General features: G+C 44.4%; 1 protein-coding gene across 1 annotated transcript in view; it reads right to left on the reverse strand.

Moving 5' to 3' along the window:
* Positions 1 to 567: 567 nt before the first annotated feature.
* Positions 568 to 21,774, reverse strand: part of NPC1L1 (NPC1 like intracellular cholesterol transporter 1) — a 79,283-nt gene continuing 58,076 nt past the window's right edge. The window contains exons 13-20 of the mRNA XM_068274763.1: positions 18,466 to 18,581; positions 16,267 to 16,393; positions 14,946 to 15,001; positions 13,663 to 13,813; positions 11,437 to 11,668; positions 11,124 to 11,237; positions 4,666 to 4,828; positions 568 to 1,404 (exon numbers count right to left, since the gene is read on the reverse strand). Of these exons, the coding sequence (XP_068130864.1) occupies positions 1,262 to 1,404; positions 4,666 to 4,828; positions 11,124 to 11,237; positions 11,437 to 11,668; positions 13,663 to 13,813; positions 14,946 to 15,001; positions 16,267 to 16,393; positions 18,466 to 18,581 (1,102 nt within the window). The 3' untranslated portion in view covers positions 568 to 1,261. The remainder of the gene's footprint in view (positions 1,405 to 4,665; positions 4,829 to 11,123; positions 11,238 to 11,436; positions 11,669 to 13,662; positions 13,814 to 14,945; positions 15,002 to 16,266; positions 16,394 to 18,465; positions 18,582 to 21,774) is intronic.

Genomic DNA, 21,774 nt, shown 5'->3' on the forward strand with positions numbered 1-21,774 from the left:
ACTGGCTTTGCCTGTCTCTATGACGGCAGAGCCATGTGAGCCGGTTATGGGCCAATTTCATTGGCTCCTGGCCGTGTCTATCAATGTAAGCCGCTCCCATAGGCTTACATTGATAGACACCGCCAAGAGCCAATGAAAGCGGAGGATCCCGGCGTTATTGTACCAGCGGTCTGTGGTCCTTACGGGGGCAGAGACTGCTGGTACTTAGGTGGTTAAGCTTGTAATGCAGATTGTAGAAATACAACGCATGCGCAATGCGGGATCCCCCTCCGATGGATGCACCGGATGCTCTCTCTCCTCACTGTGGCCAGCAGTGCAGCACTCCAGACGTCTACAATGCTGGCCCAGAGCCGATCATCTACAAGGCAATTCTAGGCAGTTGTCTAAGGCCTGGAGAGCGTCTAGGGGGTGGATGCTAGCCCACACCAAATCTTACTAAAAAAAGGCAGGTGACTATCAGTGATGGGCAAAAACTGATATCTTGCCCAGAGCTGGAACAAGGTCCTCCAGCACCCAAGGCTGAGACACCAAAGTGCGCCCCTCCATCCCTCCCACCCCAGCCGTCACACACTGATTGCTATTAGACTAAGAGGCGCCCCAGGGCCCCCAACGCCTTAATTTCTAGTTATCTGGCTTGCAGTCACTGCCATGTATCCCCTTTTCTTATTTCTCTCTGCATCAAACACAATAGGGGAATGATAGCTGAGTGAGTTGTGCGCGCCCTCCTACACTGCGCCCTGAGGCTGGAGCCTCTCTCGCCCCTGCCTCGGCACGGCCCTGATTCTTGCCTAGGGCCCAATTTCATCTTAATCCATTTCTGTGCTGGCCCCAGTGAGGAGAGAGGGAGCATCTGGTGCATCTATTGGAAGCGGATCCTGCCTTGTGCCTGCTTTGTGTTTCCTGTAAGTGTGATTTTATCATTTGCAGCATACAAATAAATGTTAATGCTCTATAGTGCGCTCCCAATCTGCCTTTTTTCAACTCTACTTTTTCCCAAACGTTTCCAGTGATGCACTGTGGTGGCATTAAGGACTTTATTCCTGGAGCATATTCCCCTGTATTCCCCTGGTCTGAGCGCAGTTTACTAGTTTGGATTGAAGTGTAAGGGCGCCCTAAGAGTGATTGTGACATTTCCTGTGGAGTTGTGCCATTTTTTATTGCAGCTGTGTGCCGGCCAGTGGTGCAGAGCAGCAGCCACCCTGAGCAAGTCCATGAGGTACTGTAAGCAAGAAGTCCTTGTTGTAGAGTCCACCAAGCAGTCTCAGCACTTCTCAGCTTTAGTTATGTCTTTCTCATCCCCCTGAAAGTCAGGGTTACTGTACCCATTCGGTATGATTTCCAGCTTTTTAACTTCCTCATCCTTCTCCTGCTGCTGTAGTAACACTGCCCGATTGATATCAGGACCTGTATGAAAAAAAATGACAGCTGTCAGTTATAATCAAGGCTGGATTTATACATTTTGTGCTCCTAGGCCAGGTACGTTGTGGCTCCTCTTATCTGCAGCAGCCCCCCTCCCATTCCATGTGCAGCCCCCTCTTCCTTGTGTATCATCCATTTGCTGTAGTCCATCTTTTTCATGTACAGCTGCCCCCATAAAGGGACTCCGAGCACCTCTTATGGGTAATGGTATGCCTTTAAGACTCCGACCAGTACTGCAAAATACTTAGATGCATACCTTTCTGTAGCTTGTGCTCTTGAATCGCCATTCTACACCAAACAGTTTTCGTTCGATTTCAGTTTAAAAATCGTGGCTGCCATCTTGGTTATGTTATAACTTCCGGGTCCCCCGTCTTCTCTGTTAGAGAAGTGCATCACTGAATGAAGCAGGAAGAGGAAGTGACAAGCATGGCCATTGCAAGACATTGTTTCGTTGGAAGTCGTCTGGCTTAAAGGCATACCCATGAGAGGTACTCGGAGCCCCTTTAAGCTGCAGCCGCCCAAAGTCCGGGCCTTTTTGGCCTTTTCAGAAATCCGACCCTGGCTCTGATAAAAGTGGACTGACTACATCTTGCATGGAAGAACAACCCGTATGCAAATCACAGGAGTTTATTATGTTGGATTAAGGAAGTTCTAGAATTAGTCACAGTAATCACAGAAAAACACAGGCCCAGGAGCACCAACACTGGCTTCTAAACGATAAAGTGTGCCACGGTCACACCCCAGTACCAAGGGGCCACAGCAATAAATGTCCTCAAAGACCGGCACCACAAGAGAGTATTGTAGCTCAATTACTTTATTCTGTCAGAATAAAGTAATTGAGCTACAATACTCTCTTGTGGTGCTGGTCTTTGAGGACATTAGTCACAGTAATCACAGAGTACATGCATAAAGTGTAGAGAAACCGAGAGCCCAATATAGTGTAGTATGTTAAGCATAAATGAAGTAAAGGTTATCGTGAGAAAATTATACTCACAAACGTGGGTTACCACAGAGGCAACCACTGTATAGGCAGGTGAGGAGATTAGATCTGTCCTCACTCAGGGATAAGAAGTCGCTCTCTGTAGATGCGAAAGGGGGTAGATCACCCCTCCACCAGGGGTGGACACGGTATAGCAGTAGGAGAACAGAGGCGCCAGCAGGATAAAAGTGGATAAAAACTTTAAAATTTGCTGGGAGGAAGCGGTGGACTTACCTCCATAAAGCAGACACGAAAGACTGTCTGAATAGTAGTCACATTTATTAATTAGTACCCCAAAACAGTGCAACGCGTTTCGCAGGCTCAGCCCGCTTCATCAGGCAATAAACATGGAGACAAGACAGAATTTCAACAATAGCCAGTGTAGCGCCTCAGGGTGATCAGCTGTCATAGGCTTCAGCCTAGGCCAGCCGATCACTGTGCAGCCTATGGAGGGGACAGCTGTGTCCCAGTACAGCGTTGCTGCCGATCGCAGCGCTGTACATGTAAATAGATGGCGATTACGCCGTCTAACAGTCTCCCGAGCGGCGATTGCCGCTCGGAGACTGAAGGCGGGGTGGATCTCCACCCCCCGAGAAGCAGCCTGTGCACGATTTCCTTCAATAGCCGGCTCCAGCACCTGACGCCAATTGGCGTTAGGCGGTCCTGGGGCTGCCGCTGCGTCCACGCTCACTGGTAAGGGGTGGTCTTTAGGTAGTTAATTATCCATACTACACATACAATTAATTATAAGTTTATTATTTTTTTCGCTTCAGTGTCACTTTAGGGTAATCAAATCATCTAAGCCTTATATTTAATTGTTAATAGCACGAGCAGGGCCGGCGCTACCATAGAGGCAAAGGAGGCAGCTGCCCCAGGGCCCCGGAGCTTGTAGGGGCCCCCAGTGGCTACAAGAGGAAAAAAAATTCAAAATCGACCTTATAGTTTTTGAGAAAATCGATTTTAAAGTTTCAAAGTAAAAAAAATACACATTTAAAAACCAGCTGACTTTAATGGTTAATAGCAAATCCACCTTAAATTCTAGAAACCCTAAATTTGCAGGATATGTTAAGGAGATCATTGGGAATAAGAGGAAAAAACAATTTTTCAAAAAGACCTTATAGTTTTTGAGAAAATCGATTTTAAATTTTTTCGAAGGAAAAAAGTATACTTTTAAATGCGGTAAATGTCACTTTTAGTACCTAACGGTAGTGTAATTTTACAGGCATCAAAAGTTAGAGTAATACATTTCCTGACGGGGTTTCCAGGGGGTCCATACGCAGCCGCAGCGCTTTGGCCAGGGATCGCTATACAGCCGCAACATGGCTGTATGAAGATCCCTGGCATTTTTTTCCTATTTTCCCAATTTTTTTTTATGTTTAGAGTGTGGGAATTTTTTTTTTTTTAATTATGTAAAGTCCCCCGTCCTGAAACTTTTTAACCCCTTGTCCCCCATGCAGGCTGGGGTAGCCAGAATGTGGAGCTCTGACCGATTGGGGTTTCAAACCCTGACTATACCAGCTGCAAAAAAAAGGTCCCCTAATGCTGATTTTTGCTCCGGGGTATCTGTTGCAGGGCCCCCCAGGTTTATTTTGCCCTGGGGCCCCATCATTGCTTAAACTGGCCCTGAGCACGAGACAGCATAGTAAATGTAACTGGAAAATGTTATTATTTTATTACAAAAAAAATGCTCATTTTAAAAAAGTTAAATAAAAATGTTGGATACAAAACGGAGATGGAAGCTGGCACTTCCAAAAATAGAAAAGCTCTTTTATTGAAGTTTTATTTAAAATCAGTGGCTGGCTATACAGCTATATAGCCACTGAATTTAAATGAAACTTCAATAAAAGAGCTTTTCTATTTTTGGAAGTGGCAGCCTCCATCTCCGTTTTGTATCTAGTTGGGATCCAAAGGTGCGAAGATCCATTGAGGCTTTGGCACCCTTATCCCTGTCGCATGAGTGCTGCTCTTTTTACCATATTGCAAAAAATAAAAATGTTGGGACAGGAAAAAACAACAAGTGGAGAATGTATGGTCGGTGGAACATCTCACAACTAATTAAGCTTACTGGCAACATTAACATGACTGGTATGAATAGAGCATTCCAGAGATGTCTATTAGAAGATGAGGAGTACACCACTCTGGGAAATACTGTACAGGAAAGCTATGTGATACAGTAATGTAAACAATAAAATGTACATGTGTGACTTAGGAGTTATATCTCATATTTAGATCTTACAAATGCATTAATTCCAAATTAATTAACTTACCAAAGTAACTAAGAGCCACCGGCAGGAATATGAGGCCATGCACAAGTCCGAGCAGAGTGATGGTTAGGTTAAGACGGAAAAAGAAGATCTGGATGAGCTGAGCTTTGGCAAACGCCAAGACAATGATTCCCGGGAGGTTGGTCATGGCTACTCCAGCAAACACCTGAGTTTGAGGATAAATGAAATAATGAGTCAGGAAACCGGTAGTACAGTAACTACATAGAATGATAAGCAGAGATTAACTTACTAACAATGTTGGGGAACAAAAGAGATAGGGGAAGTCTTGCCAGGAAATGATATAAGTAGGGATTTAATTCACTGTGGCATACCGTAGGTTCGCCAGCGATGAACTTCCAACCCATAATGCCCAGCGTGAATTTTGAGGCCACACATGATACCACTTTTTACCTTTTCTTTTCAATTTGAGGAGTAGAATTACCTTTTCTGATTGATTGTAATATTTGAAAAATCTGACCAATGTATCAAATTACCCACAGCACCTTCAGTTACATATAGGAGAGCACTGAATCTCCGCAACCTCCTAGCGCCGAGCAAATTACGTACAACTAATGAACTCTCCCCTCCGCAAGCACAGGAGCCTGGCTGCTTCCCCTGCAACAAGAACCGCTGCACAGCTTGCCAGTTCATCAACACCTGTGCTTCCTTTGTTTCCTCTAGCACCAATATTCAATATCCCATAAAAAAACACCTCACCTGCGAATCCAAATTCGTCATCTATCTCATTTCATGCCCTTGCCGTCTCCAGTACGTGGGGAGAACTACACAGTTGGCCCGCAGCAGAATCGGGCAACACAAAAGAAACATCACCAATAAATTCCCCCTTCACAGCGTTTCACGGCACTTTTGCACCCACCATGACAATAACCCACAACTCTTCAGCATTATACTACTTGACTCTATTGATGCTAGTTTACCAAATGCGTTCGAACAACTTAAAAAACATGAAATGTACTGGATACAAACTCTAAGAACCCTCATACCTGAAGGTCTGAACGAAGTTTTGGAAAAAATCTACTAAAACACTAACTATTCCGTTTTTCTTTTATCTCTGGCCGCTCTCTTTTATCCTTTTATGTGTAATATTTTTAGTACTCCTATTTTTAGTACTTTTATTATTTATACTTGTATTTTTCATTTTTAATATAGCAACGTTCATCTTTACAACAATACCTCAGGCTAGATCATAATTTCTACATAGCTTTATATTTACACATCTGTATATTCACATTATTTATATCAATAATTAGAATTGTTCATGTTTTATACATCTTTATTTGTCTTGTTTTAACTTTGTCTTCTTCCTCCTTTTTATCTCATTGTTTTTACCATAATTTTTTTTTTTTTTTTTTTTGCCTTTCTGTATCAACACCAGCTATAATTTTGTTACATTACATTTGCGTTGCCAAATGTATTAATTTAATTCCTGCCATAATTAATATTATGTTCATGTATTATTTTCTTATTAACTATCCCCTGGCCGGGATTCGAACCCTGGTCTCCCACGTCAAAGGCAGTGCCCTTAACCAGTACTCTATTTAGCTAGTACTGTACTCAGCTGCACATTTGGTAACCATGATACCTGTATCCACCCCCCCCAACTACCCAACACACTGAACACAGGTGGTGAGAGCCCATTGGCTACTCGCAAGCCCGCCCTAACCCCACCCACCCTTCCCAAAAACCCAATTCACTGAACACAGATGGCGAGAACCCATTGGCTGCTCGCACACTCACCCTAACCCCGCCCACCTAACACTTCCCACACATCTAATTGGCCCTTTTAGCAAGTACCTGTGTATATATAAGGAGTTGAGTGTCCTCACCACTCCACTGAGGCGCTACACCTGCTACTGCTGGAATTCTGGTGAGTTCTTTATGTTATCTTATTTGCACACTTTACCTTATATTTCTGCCCCCCTGTTCTCTTCTCAATGCTCTATTACCCATTACACTTGCTGACACATACCCTTTTTCATTACCAATACCACTCATTGCAAATCTGTGTAAAAAATACCCCATAGCCCATTACTATCACGAGCACCATAGCCTCTACCCCCTATTGTTTACTTGTACACCCAACTTTTTATGCTATTTCCACAAAGCAATTTTACATATGGTATGCTTTATGACATGTAATATATTAATATGCATCTTGTAACTGCAGAATTCACTATAGCATAATGTACTGTCTCTTGTCTACAGTTTTGTCCCCACTTTATTGCCTGATGAAGCGGGCTCGGCCTGCGAAACGCGTTGCACTTTTGGGGTACCATATAATAAATGTGATTACTATTATAAAGACAGTCTTTTGTGTCTGCTTTATGGAGGTAAGTCCACCACTTCCTCCAAGCAAATTTTAAAGTTTTTATCCACTTTTATCCTGCTGGCGCCTCTGTTCTCCTACTGCTATACCGTGTCCACCCCTGGTGGAGGGGTGATCTACCCCTTTTTCTCATCTACAGAGAGCGACTTCTTAATCCTGAGTGAGGACAGGTCTAATCTCCTCACCTGCTTATACAGTGGTTGCCTGTGTGGTAACCCACGTTTGTGAGTATATTCTTCTCACTGATTTGCCTTACTTCACTTATGTTTTGACATACTACACTAGATTGGGCTCTCGGTTTCTCTATAATGTATCAAAAACGCAGGGCCGTGCCGAGGCGATAGAGGCTCCAGCCTCATGGCGCAGTGTAGGATGGGGCGCAAAACTCACTCAGCTATCATTCCCCTATTGTGTTTGAAGTAGAGAGAAATAATAAAAGGGGATCATGGCAGTGACTGCAAGCTAGATAACTAGAGATGAAGGTGTTGGGGGCCCTGGGGCGCCTCTTAATCTAATAGCAATCAGTGTGTGACGGCTGGGGTGGGAGGGATGGAGGAGCGCACTTTGGTGTCTCAGCCTTGGGTGCTGAAGTACAGTGTCCCGGGTCTGTAAACACGTGTTCAATTCTCCCCAATTGTGAAAAAAAGTGATTGACAATGCTGAAAAAATTGCTTGGGTCTCTAAATCAAGAAATTGTGAGAATATGTCCAAAACCATTTAATTTTCTGAATAGGTGCAGGCTTACTGAACGGGAAGAGCCGAGATTCGAACCCTAGTCTCCTGTGCCAGAGGCGGAGCCCTTAGCCAGTACACTATCCAACCAGCCAATCAAGTTCAAGAAATCAAGATTTCTCGCTCACATAAAAAAAAAAAATTTCAATTTTTCTGTACAACTGATCATTTATATCAAATTTTTGATTCTGAACATAGGGAAAGGTCACACAATCACCAGTGGCGTAGCTAAGGAGCTCTGGGCCCCGATGCAAGTTTTACAATGGGGCCCCCCAAGCACTCTATACATAGCAATTAATACGGTGCACCAAAACCTGCCAATGGCAACTACAGTGTCAGAGGTGTAAGAAGGGGATGGGGAACAGTTTGTTAATGATTACCACTATTCAAAGTATCTATAGAAGTGATTATTATGAGCACAGGACCAATAGAGAGCTAATACAGTAGTTGAGGGAGGGCCCTTCGGGGCCCCTCTGGCCCAAGGGCCCTGATGCGGTCGCTACCTCTGCACCCCCTATTGCTACGCCCGTGACAATCACAGAGGTGTTTACTAAAAAGAAAGTCAGTGTGAAAGACAGTGGGGAATGTTTGGGACTAAATGTAGAAATTGCAACCATTTTGCAAAGACAAGCCTCTTATCCTACTGAATTGCAGATTGAAAAATCCCATGTGAATGTAAGTTTAATGTGGAAGTGTATTTAAGTGTAACCTTCACCGCTCACTCAGAGCTGTGCTGCTCCTACAAAAATAATAATAATAATAATATGGCCCCACACGTTTTGTAGAGAAAATTCCAGAATTTCAGTTTATGAGCATGAAACCACCAGAAGGCTTATTTAGGTTTATATACTCCTACACGCCAGTAGAGGGAGTCGTAGGCATACAGCAGACGGGATCTCAGTTTGGCCTAGTTCACAGTACAAATCGCAAGCGCAATTACAAGTGCTAATCACTTTTGTGAATTTTGTGACTTCTGTCATTTTCACAGCTATTTGCATTTTTTTTTGCAACTGTTTTTGTAAGCACTTTCATTTTGCGTTTTGTGATTTTGGGCCTGATTCACAAAGCGGTGCAAACACTTTGCACGCCTGTGAAAAGCCCTTTATCACGCCTAAACTCAGTTTAGGCGTGATCTGAAGGAATTCGCGCGAACTCCCGCGCGCAAAGTTTTGTGCGCGCAGCGCACCGTGCTTCGCGCGAAGTGCCCATTAAGCCCTATGGGACTTTGCGCGAGTTAGAGCACAAAGCGGTGATAACTTTGCTGGTGCAAAGGTTATCACGCCTAAAGTCTTTTAGGCGTGATAACTGAGTTATCACCGCTTTGTGAATCGAGCCCTTTGTGTTTGCAAACAGAGTAACCAAGCAGCTCGGGGTGACCCAAACCACTAGGAATGTATAGGGGGATAAAAGAGACCAAAAAGCCCTCCAGGAAATGCACTCTGACCCAGAACTTTGAACTGACCCAGAACTGAATTTTGAAGCAATTGCTATATGGCTGCCATATTTATTTCATCTTAAAGGGAACCTGTACTGAGTAAAATTATTTAAAATAAACACGAGGTAACTTCAAATGAACATTACATAGTTACCTTGCCATCAGTTCCTTTCAGAAGCTCACCATTTTCTTCTGACAATGATCCCTTCCAGTTCTGACAACATTTTGTCAGAACTGAAATATATCAGTTGCTGTCAGTTATATATCAGTTGCTGTCAGTTACAGCTGAGAGGAGAACTGATGTGTCCATGTTTCCCTATGGCTCAAGTGGGCGATGTTACAGTTTAACTGTGTGCTGACCAGAAAGCTGTTATGGTGAAATGGCCATTTTCAAAATGGAGGACGGAGAATTCCATTGATCACAGTGGACAAACAGGACGCAGGAGAGGAAAAAGAGATTGAGGAGTAGACTACACAGGAGGTAAGTATGACTTGTGTATGTTTATTTTGACTTTTAATTTTCAGTTCTGGTTTTCTTTCTGGCATCAATCAGAATAATTTATTTCGCCAGGTACAATGGGGGTTGTACCCAGAATTATTTTTGGCACATACAGGGTCAGTGCTGGTACAGTGTAAGCCCCAGTGCACACCAAAACCGCTAGCAGATCGTCAAAACGCTAGCGGTTTTTGGAGCTGATTTCAGAGCGATTCTAGGCATGTTTAGAGACGTTTTCTAAACATGCCTAGCGTTTTTGTGTAGCATATTACAAATATTGTTACAGTAAAAGCTGTTACTGAACAGCTTCTGTAACAATGCAAATTTGGACAGAGGCGCCAGGCAGGTTAAAATGATCTAAAAACAACTAAAAAGGAGGAGTACAGGTGGACTTACCTCCTGAACTGATGGACAATCGAGATTGTTCAAATCGCAAATAACAATTTATTTTGGCACTCCGCAACGCGTTTCGCAGGTATAACCCGCTTCATCAAGCAAGGAGTGCAAACTCAAAAAGGTCTAATAGTGGCAATGCACCTGGGGTCAGGTTTTAATGCTCCCCACCTGCATTTCGAGTGGTTGCCTATGTGGTAACACGTGTTTGTGAGTATATCCACACCATTATTTTGCCAACAATTGCTAGACTTACTGCACCATATTGGGCTCTCGGTTTTTCTTTTTTGTTTCAAGTGCAGCTTCTGTAACAAAAACGCCTGGAAAACCGCTCTGATGTAGCGTTTTCCACAGCGGTTTGCGTCTTTGCTATACTTTACATTGAGGACGAAATGCTTCTGAAAGCCGCAAACTTGCAGCAGGAGGCACGTTTGCGGTTTGGAAAAAAACTCAAACCACTGGTGTGCACCATCCCATTGAAATACATTAGCCAAGCGTTTTCACTGGCGGATCGCTGCTAAAACCGCTCAGTGTGCACTGGGCCTGACTGACATATCCTACATAAGTAGTATCTGAATCACATACCTGAAACAAGCATGCGGCCAATGCAGTCAAACATCTGATCTGCATGCATGTTCAGGGTCTATGGCTAAAAGTATGAGAGGCAGAGGATCAGCCGGACTGCCAAGAAACTTGCATTGTTTAAAAGGAAATTCTTATGCCAGCCTCCATATCCCTCTCACTTCAGGTGTACTTAGCAGCATTGATCGCTAGTGGCCGGTGACAGAGAGGGAACACAGGCGACATGCCTCCAGGACTGAAATTTCATAATCCATTCCATGATTTCTCTTTTTGTCTTTTATGCTGGATTTTTTATGTATTGATTGTTTTTGATCTCCACAACCTTCTCTGCTGCCCAGTTATTCTGCTGTATGTTGGTTGCATATTTCGCAGCTATCACGGTTTTTTTTAATGCCATTACTGTGTACAATCTCTGTTATGTGGTCCAGCTAGCGTATACATCTTTATGCACCATACAATCTCTCTGCTATACTTACAGCGCTGCCCATGTAGATTGTGGCATCTTTTGCCCGTTCCACTTTGGTAAGCTTGTTGCTCATGGCAAAAGATCGTGTAAGGTGGGATACAAATTCCACCGAGATACCAATGGCCTGAAGGATGGAAAAGAAAAGATCAAAGTATGAGCTGAAAAGTTATTCTAACTAAACAGAAGATGAAAAAGTATCTCCTAGGAGAAAACATAACAGAACAAGTGAATTGAATAAGGGCCTTCATACGTAAAGTCCGCTATGTTCTTGGTCACATAGATAGAGGTAGGTGTTGGATGTACACTAGAGAATGACTACTTACTGTCACCAGATTGATGAGAGACACAGCATTATAGTCTATGTCCCACAGCGTCATGACTCCAACCGTGTCTACAATGATCATGAAGATGGTGATGAGGTTTATGAGGCCTGAGCGCAAGTCCATGCCAAGCAGGATGCAGCACACAGCAAAGGTTGGCAGGAGGCACAGTGCCAGCATGAAGAGACCTTCTTGAACAATTGTCAGGTACTGCTCATAGAACACATATGTAATCCTGTGTAAAGAGAAGAGGTCAAATCATCAGACAGCACAAGCTGATCAATGTGAAGTCACACATGGGTGATGTTCATGAAAAAATAACTGGAACAACATTATCGTAAGATCAAGCATTTGGGTGAGTACAAAGGGTGGACAATGTCCAGCTCTGATTTTCAGGGAAAGTCCCAGGGGTTTTGAATTTATCTCTCAGCTTTAGAACTTTGATAAATAGGTCCAGCAAGCTCTAATGCTGGGGATACACGGTACGTTTCTGTACCGTGTATTGACCAGCTGATCCGGTCAGCTGATAATATTCAGCTGGCCCGATCAAGCTGCTTGACTCTCCCCCCCCCCCCCCCCCCGGCGGAAAATGGCAGGGAATCGAGCGCTGATAAGGAGCGCCGGCGGGGACGAGCGGCTGGGGTCGATCCGGCGGCTAATCGGCCGCCGGATCGACCCGTGTATTCCCAGCAAGTTTTGTATGTAATATTCCTACCGGTGGCCATTTATATAATGTAGTCCATTGCTGTTAGGCACAGGACTAGCACTAGAACAGCCATGAGGTGGTCATTGCACAATGTAAAACATGGATATAAAGAGAAGCCAGCACAAGACATGGTAGTCTTGCCTATAGAGAAATGAGCCACACAGAGTACAGCCAGTAGCTTGATAACAGCTCTAAAATCATGTAGTATGCAACCTGTTCACTCTGTGTTCTTTTTTTCAGCGCACTTTAGTATTATGCAGTAAAATGCAATGCGGGAAAATTAAAATTATTTTCTGTCTTCATCAAAGTTTCTCTAAGTATCCAACTCATTTCTGGTTTTTTTTACCAGCAAATCTGAAACTAAGAGTGAAGCTTTACTCTATGCATTCCACTTACAGGAATAAAACCACATTTCCAACCATAGCCACCCCATGAACTTATGCCTGCTAATTGGCAATGGCACTCGTCCTCAGGGCCGGTGGTTTAAGGGACCCTGTGGCATACTATAGCATTGGGGCCACCCAGCGCAAAGCTTTCCAAGCCCCCCCGCGCCATTACCCCTCTGCTCCCTGGTGTCCTGCAAGCAGCCATAAGTACCTATTAGCGCCGGCGGGTAAGCAGACGGGCAGCGGCTGTACTCTGAGACACGCTGTCTCCCTCCCACTCTATGACGCGGCGCGTCATTTGTAAACACGCTCCGGGCCATAGAGTGAGAGGGAGACAGCGTGTCTCAGAGTACAGCCGCTGCCCGTCCGCTCACCCGCCGATACTTATAGTTAATTATGGCTGCCATTATAGCTGCAGGGCCCTGGGGAGTGGGGAGCAGGCAGAATGGAGCAGGATCGGCACTGCAGGGGCCTCAGAAGAGGTCGGGGCCCGGGGCAAATGCCCCCTTTGCCTCTATGGTAGCGCCGGCCCTGCTCGCCCTGCCCTGAGCCCCTGCGGGTTCATAGCGCTCGCTATGCTACTTTGATAAGGTGTGTTAACTTTGATAAGGTGTGATATCTTTGTTAAAGTGAACCTTAAGTGTAAAAAAAAATGAGTTTTACTCACCTGGGGCTTCCCTTAGCCCCCTGCAGCTGATCGGGGCCCTCGCCTTTCTTGCCGCAATAGCAGTATAGGGGGCGATATTGTGGCTGGGAACGCGAAGAATCACTCGCGTTCCCGGCCTGTCGGCTAAACCGGAAGTGGTCGCCGGCGGGGACGGGAGGATCGGAGAGACATGGCGAGGGCACCGATCAGCTGCAGGGGGCTGAGGGAAGCCCCCAGGTGAGTAAAACTCATTTTTTTTTTTACTTAAGTGCCTCTTTAAGGTGTGTGATATCTTTTCATAAGGTGTGATATCGTTGATAAGGTGTGAGATTTGAGTTATCACGGTTTAGTGAATCAAGCCCACTAGCAGAATTTAGTATTTGTCTGTAGGTTGCATAAATTAATATGGGTATAATTTCTGAACTGTGTTCTTCTCCGGTGAACAACAGGATGAGTGTGATCTCAGTAAACAGAGGAGGGAAATCACTCACGTGTATGGGAAGACGCTGAAGTTAGGGTCTGTACCCGGCACCAAGCGCATTGACTTAGTTATGTCATCTGTAAGTTCTCGGGTATACAGCAAGGCAGCGGTGTATTCCTGGGAGTTCTTCAAGGTTGTATGATAAGCCATGAAACGCGTGGCTGTGGAAGACGTTAGACCTCAGTATTCCAAACAGGCATACATTATTAGACGTAGACTACATACATATTCAACATCTTCCAGAAGGTGATCATTTATCTGGTCTATCACTTTGCAACTTTAAATATGTGGTCTAACATAGGTCTGACCACTGCAGCTGCTTCATTTGCATTACCCAAAATACAAAGCTACGCAAATGTCACTAAAATACAGCTCCCTCTACCTGCTCCATGCATTCCTGCTGGCATTGATCAAGCATGGAATAGCCATGTTCGATCAATATTTCGTGAAGGTACGGATATAAGAAATATACGTGAAGGTACGTATACACATGTTACCCGTCGGCTGAAACGGCCGATAATAACCGTTTCAGCTGACGACTGTTGTGTGCGACTGTTGTGTGTACAGTGGCAGCCAAGGTTCCTGCTCCTGCATTGGGCCTCATTGATGACCCCCAATGCCTGAGCATGACCAATCACAATGCTATTTTTTAGCCCCCCCCCCCCCCCCCTCACAGATGTCCTGGCACCTTAGATTTTGAACTCCATGAACCTACCAACACCTGCCGAACCTCACCGCAAGTGAGTTGGCTGGCCCGGCTGTCAATTCTCTTTTACTCCCCTTGCCCATCATAGGTAGCTACAGGTGCCCCTTAGGTAGCCAGAAATACCCTATATTAAGTAGATAGAGGTGCCCCCCAAGTATTAGGAAGCTAGAGGTGCCCCTGACTGAAGGGAGATCTTGTCAGTGGAATGCTGAGAGCAGGGTGAGTAGCCTCTTATTTAACTCTCATCAGGACTCAGCGTAGGGAAGGAGGGAGGCACTCGGGAGGAGGGGAGTGAGCTGCCTTTCCATCATCAGGCGCATGTAGGCATGTTTGCCTTATGGTAAATCCAGCCCTGGTCTGTACAGCATTGTTCCCCAAATTGTCGCCCGAGAGATTGTTTCCCTGTTCCCGATGGAGGACAATTCGTGTGCGTGCGTGTGTGCGTGCGTGCGTGTGTGCGTGTGTGTTTTTTACCATAAATTTCTAATTTCTAATACATTTGATGTCTATATCAAATACATTTGTCTAATCTATTAAAAAATTGTGTAGTATCTGACATCCTTAAGAAGATGCAGGAAACATCTTACCTATAATCTCTCCCTGCTCGTTGAATTTAACCGCACTGTCATACGCACCCAGACCCCTGCAAAAATACAGTTTCATACTGGTTAATGGTTTTTAAATCAATTTACAGCATACTTGATTTATTGTATTAGGTACCCAAACAAACAAATTATTTCATTTAATTAGTTTATGATAGCAACATATGAAATATAATGGGTTCATATTTTGGGGGATTGGATTGTGGCCAAGACTTACAAAGCAATTCTAAATTTAAATTTTCTTCATAAATAACAACTTATTAGCTATTGATTACATCAGCATATAGTTTTCACTGCGAGTCTTTGCTGAATAAATATTTTTCATAATATGCTCATTTTGTGCTATGCATATTGTGACAGGTGCACTTTAATCTGCTCTGTCGCTACATGCATATCTGTCATTGGCAGTAATGAATACTCGTAAGGATGAAGGCGCCTCAGTGTAAAAATATATATAAGCTTCTAATAGTTAAAATAAGAACAAGAGGTCATCTTTTACCTATCTTGACGACAAAAACAGCAGTAGTAATGGAAAAGTATTTGTTCAAAAAACAGACAAGGTGTTTCACAGGCACAAACCCCCTTCCTCAGGTCAATACACAGAGCCTTGCAGCAAGGTGAATAGGATATGGACTCCTCCATCCTTATGAGTATCTAGATAAACCTCCTTTGGGGGTAATCGTTTATTCCCTAAAAACTACAAACCCAAAAGAGCGACCGCCCAGCTTCCGGCAGAACCTGTAAAACCCAGCGGGGATGGTTCATTTCCCACTGGCTTATACAGTAATTGCAGGGATCTGCAACCCACACTTATGAGTATAGCTGTATACACTTACAACTTCCCATTTATTAACGATACTACACATTGGGCTCCTGGTCTCTTCGTTTATCCAGGTATTCTTGAGTACAAGGTCACTACAAGGATCACCCAAGCCCTCCTATAAATTGGCAGTAATGCTTTTTTTTCTTCATACAGCACAGTATGGTACCATACCCTAGAACAGGGCCAATATGATATAGTCTGCCCAGTATGATTATGAATGGCTTTACTGTATATACCCATTTAATCTAGGCCTCAGTACAAGCTGGTGGGTACCCTCCTAATTTTCATTAATAGCAAGTATTTATCAGTTCCTCCTAAAGGCAAAACAATGTAGGATAAAGCAGGATGTTAAAGTGACATAAAATCACATGGCCACAACTAGCCTGGGTTACCACTGCTAACCTACATATGTTCAAATTCCATAGACATTTTACAAAAGCATAGCTTTTTCCATCACTTAAATATTATTTTACGTCTACTTACCCTTTTGGGCATTTCAGGTTTGGATAATCTCCCAGGAAGTAAGGCAGGTAATGGTAAAATTCTTCTACTGTTGGTCTGAGAGGGCCACTTGGAGTCGGCACACATCCACGTACGCATCCAGGTAAGTCTAGAATTAAAGTTAAAAATAACACGATAATTAGACTAACAGCTTTATGCTAGGTTCACACTGGGGGTACATTCAAAAATAGCACCGCAAAATTATGGCGCAGGGTGATGCCAGTAATGATATATTAATGTATGAATGCAGCTTTACTTACCTGGGGCTTCTTCCAGCCACTAGAAGTCATTTGTCGGCCTTCTCCTGGGTCCTGCTGGCATCTAGGGTTTTCAGCGCCCGGGGACAAAGACAGTTTTTGCGCCCCCCTCTGGACAAAATGGGCGTGGCCACACATCAGAATGTGGTCATGGGTGGAGTCAAAAGTTATTTAGATAGCTATATGTGCCCCCTTTCCCGTTCAGATAGCCAGATGTGCCTCCCTTTAAATAGCCAAATGTGTGCCCCTTTAGTTAGCCAGATGTGCCCCCTTCACCCTGTTTAGATAGCCAGAAGTGCCCCCTTTAGATAGGCTTATTCTGCTACTGTTAACGCTCCCGCAGAGGGAGGGAGAGAAGCAGGGGCACTTCGAGCAGCTAGTGAGCCACCTCTCAAGCATGTGGGGGTGCAATGGCCGTGCTGAGCGCCCTCACAGTGCTGCGCCCGCAACATATGTCCCCACTTGCCCACCTATAGCTACTCCTCTGCTGGCAGCCATTGAAGGATCGTCAACCTCGATGGGTTGGTGTCTTTCTGCGAATGCGCGTGAATGCACCCACATCATCGGGAACGTACTGTGTGTGGGCACGTTCCTGTGCAGATGACGCCGACCCGACGGGGGTCGGCGATCCTTCAGAGGCTGCCACCGGGACCCAGGAGAAGACTGGAGCTGCGGCGAGGGACACAAATGAATTCTAGGGACTGAAAGAAGTCCCAGGTAAGTAAAGCTACATTTATTTTTTCTCTTCAGAAATCCTTTAAGCACAGCAGAACCCATGAGCAGCTTAAGAAGTTGGCCTTCATCACTATGAATACGATTTGTGCTGGATGGGTGAGACTTCAGGTAAGATGTGCTCTGGAAAACAGGGACTATACTGTATATGAAACCTTTCCTATGACATGTGTTAAACACTTAAAGCCAAGTGGACGGATATATCAGTCCAGCAGGAGCCACTTAGAGTCAATCTGGACGGATTTATCTGTCCAGCGGTGTTGCAGCTGGTGCACTTATTGCCGGTGGCTATTAAAAGGGATCGATTGATGAAGGGGGACATGTATTCCCATCCCCAAACCAATCGAAGCCCCTGTGAATGAATCAACATGCCTCCAATAGGGAGGCATGTTGATTCATCAAAGTGAAAGTATTCAGTAGAAAAAAAAGACTGTACACATCTTGGTATCATCCAGGAGAGTGTACAGCACCATCTAGTGGCCAAAAAGTAATATTAAAGTAAAAAGAATTAAAATAAATAGATTTAATATTTATTAAAACCTTAATAATCCCCTTCCCCCATACCTACCAAACATAAACACATGAAAAAAAATAATTTAAAAAAAGACAGTTTTAAAAAAATACATAGTTACCTTAGGGTCTGAGGTTTTTTTTTTTAATATGTATGTAATGAGGGTATATTACTATTATGTAAGCAAATAAAGGCTTGTAATTATTGATAGGGTACAAACCAAAAAAATACACCTTTATTTCCAAATAATACATTGTCACCATACATTGTACTAGGAACATAATTTAAATGTTGAGATAGCTGGGACTACAGGGCAAATAAAATGTGGTGGTTTTATTTTAAAACTGTAGGGGATGGAATTGGAGTAATTGTGTATTTTTTTTTCTTGTATCTCTCTATAAAAGGCATGGAACATAAAGTAATTACTGAAATCAAGTATCACCGCCAAAAAGCCTAATTTATGGAGAAAAAAACAAGATATAGATCATTTACGTGTGATAAGTAGTGATAAATGTATTGGTGAATTAATGGGAGGAGCACTGGCAGGGGAAAATCGATTCCGTGGGCAAAGAAAAAATAAAAGATACAAGTATACTCTCCTCAACCATTGATAGGTATGACTTAATGCAGTGGTTTAATACACTAGAACTAGAACTAGTTTAACATTTAGTTGTTACTTACTGCTAGTGGAGGAGCAGAATGTTCCATTTAATAACCGTCTGCAGCAAGTCGATGATGGATTTAGCCAGTCTACAAAGTCATCAACCCAGGAGGATGCTGGGATGGCCAAGTAAGATCTATATAGGGACAAAGATGCCACAGAATGTGTCAGGATAAGGCTAACAGCATTTTAGAACAATACATGTATTATAAAACCACGCCAAAAGCAGAAAGCATGAAATGCTTGTCTGTCATTGATTAGATCTGCAGGAGATTCATTCATGCTGATGGGAATATAGTATCTAGACTACACAAGATTTCTAGTACAATGTGACTGGTTTAGAAAATGAAGGTGGTACATAGAGATCATGAAGGTTTATAACTGTTTGTCTTAATAAAAGATAAGATTATGCATGGGAAAGGGGCCTGGCACTCACCGGGAGAGGGGTCAGGCACTCACTGGGAGAGGGGCCAGGCACTCACCGGGAGAGGGGTCAGGCACTCACCGGGAGAGGGGCCTGGCACTCACCGGGAAAGGGGCCTGGCACTCACCGGGAAAGGGGCCTGGCACTCACCGGGAAAGGGGCCTGGCACTCACCGGGAAAGGGGCCTGGCACTCACCGGGAGAAGGGCCTGGCACTCACCAGAAGGACCTTGCACTCACCGGGTGAGCTGTCTGGCACTCACCGGGATAGGGGTCTGGCACTCACCAGGAGAAGGACCTTGCACTCACCGGGTGAGCTGTCTGGCACTCACCGGGATAGGGGTCTGGCACTCACCAGGAGAAGGACCTTGCACTCACCGGGTGAGCTGTCTGGCACTCACCGGGATATGGGTCTGGCGCTCACCAGGAGAAGGACCTTGCACTTACCAGGTGAGCTATCTGGCACTCACCGGGAGAGGGGCCAGGCATTCACCAGGAGAGGGGTCTGGCACTTAACAGGAGAAGGACCTTGCACTCACCGGGTGAGCTGTCTGGCACTCACCGGGAGAGGGGCCAGGCATTCACCAGGAGAGGGGCCTAGCATTCACCAGGAGAGGGGCCTGGCACTCACTGGGAGAGGAGCCTGGCACTAGCCAGGGCTTGGTGACAGCGGGCCTAGGGAGCTGGAGGGTACATATCAGGCCCGGGTTATCCCAGTTATAGTCCCCTTTTAAAATGCCTCTAGTTATAGTGCCCTCTTATAGTTTCCCCTTGTAATAATGACAGTTATAGTTCCTCAGGTTATGGTGTCCTCTTAGATGAAAGTTATAGTGCCCTTTATAGTGCATCCAGTTATCATGACCCCCTATGGTGCCTATAGATATTGTGTCCCCTAATAATTAGATCTTATAGTGCCTCCAGTTACAGTGCTCCCCTGTAACCCGCTGGTTGTGGCCCACCCCTACAGAGCACACACAGGAGTCTGGGGAAAGTATATTTACCTCTCCTCATTGCTGCTGCCCTGCCACTCACCGTCATCCTGAATCCTGAGCTTGCAATGTGTGATTTGTTCCCTATTTCCGGCGTAACACAACCATGATGCAGTGGCAAGGAAGAGAAAAGATGTGGCAGAAAGACTCATGAATCAAAGACAAACAGGAAAATGGGAAACCTATTCACTTACAATTGCACTCCAATGCACGCTCTAAGGGTCCTTTCACACTTTTCTTTTCTTTGTCTTTTGCATTCCTTTGCAACAGACAATATTATTGCAATGCAATGCAATGATATTCCTATGGTGCTTTCACTTTAAGTACAGTACGGTGGGTCCCATTGGAGTAATGCACAGCATGCTGTGCGTTTACTGGGCAACGTGTGTGTTTACAGTGGCAGTGAAACATACTTTCATTGTACTGTATGTTTCACTGTATAGTCGCATGTCTAAGGCACGATGTGACTTAAGGCCCGTTTCCACTTGTGCGGTGGAAATCGCCACGAAAAAAAAAATTTGCATGCGGATGCGAATTTCGCATGTGGTTGTATGCGAAGTTTCAAGCGCATTCACATACCATTTCGCATGGATGACTATGTATGCCAATTTAACCATGGCAGTGCCTGTGTGCTTTTCCATTGTTTCTTTTCAAAATCTTTTGCGAATTTGCATGAAAATTCGCATACCAAAACCGCATGCGAATTACCTATTAAATACATTGTATGCGAATTGCATAGTGGTATGTGGTATGTGAATTCTGATGGCTCTGCCGTGCAGATTTTTTCTGCACAGAAAAACGCTCAGAAATCCTGACAAGTGGAAACAGTCCCATCCACTTGTATTGTCTATGCGAATCTGCATGCAGGAAACACATGCAGATTCACTCTAGTGGAAACGGGCCCTTAGGGCACCGTTGCGATGGTATAGTAATGCAATGTGCACAGTGTGAAAGGACCCTAAGGCTTGGGATAGGAGACTTATGCTGGGTACACACGTTGCGATTTCCCGCTTGATCCGTGGGATCGATTCGATCGATTTGATTATTTCCAACATGTTCGATCGGGTTTCGATGGATACAGCCGTCAATTTTGCATATTAAGTATGCAAAATCGACGGCTGTATCCATCGAAACCCGATCGAACATGTTGGAAATAATCAAATCGATCGAATCGATCCCGCGGATCAAGCGGGAAATCGCAACGTGTGTACCCAGCATTAGGGCCCCTGGGTAATGGCTTGGAAATCACATAGCCTACAATGTCACTGATTTACAGTCTCAAAATCTGTGGAGTAAAATGAGGTCCAAAGGCATATGTTGTAGATAGTGAAGTAGCCTGATTAGATTAGCGCAGTGTGCAGCATGCAGGTGACAGGGCTGTCTTCAGAGATAACTGTTGAGTCAGCATATGGTGAATGTGTTCTGCTTGGAGGGGGTAAGTCCACCACTGCCTCCTCTATTACCAAATTGGTTTTTAAGCTCATTTAGTCCCTTTTATTCTTTTGGCACATTGTTATCTTATTGCTACATTGAGTCCACCCTAGGTGGAGGGTTGTACCCACTTCCTTCTTCTACTACAGAGAGTGACTTCTTAATCCTGAGTGGGGTCAGGACAATCTCCCCACCTGCCTTGACAGTGGTTGCCTAATGGTAACCCTGGTTTGTGAGTATTACATTTTGAATTACTCTATAAATCTTCCATTACCAGTACATACTACACTATATTGGGCTCTTGGTGTTCTCTTCTTTGCAAATAATTCCGAGTTCATGCAGGATCATGCGAATTGGTCCATTTTCAAGCTGTATAAATTAGTATGCAAAATGTACATAACTTTGTAGCATCGCGGTACTCTTACCCGCCGCAGCTGATTGCAAAGGCAATGTAAGTCTATGGGTACTTACACATTATGGCGACGT

Source organism: Hyperolius riggenbachi, chromosome 3 (assembly GCF_040937935.1).
Source record: "Hyperolius riggenbachi isolate aHypRig1 chromosome 3, aHypRig1.pri, whole genome shotgun sequence".
Lineage (NCBI taxonomy): Eukaryota > Metazoa > Chordata > Amphibia > Anura > Hyperoliidae > Hyperolius > Hyperolius riggenbachi.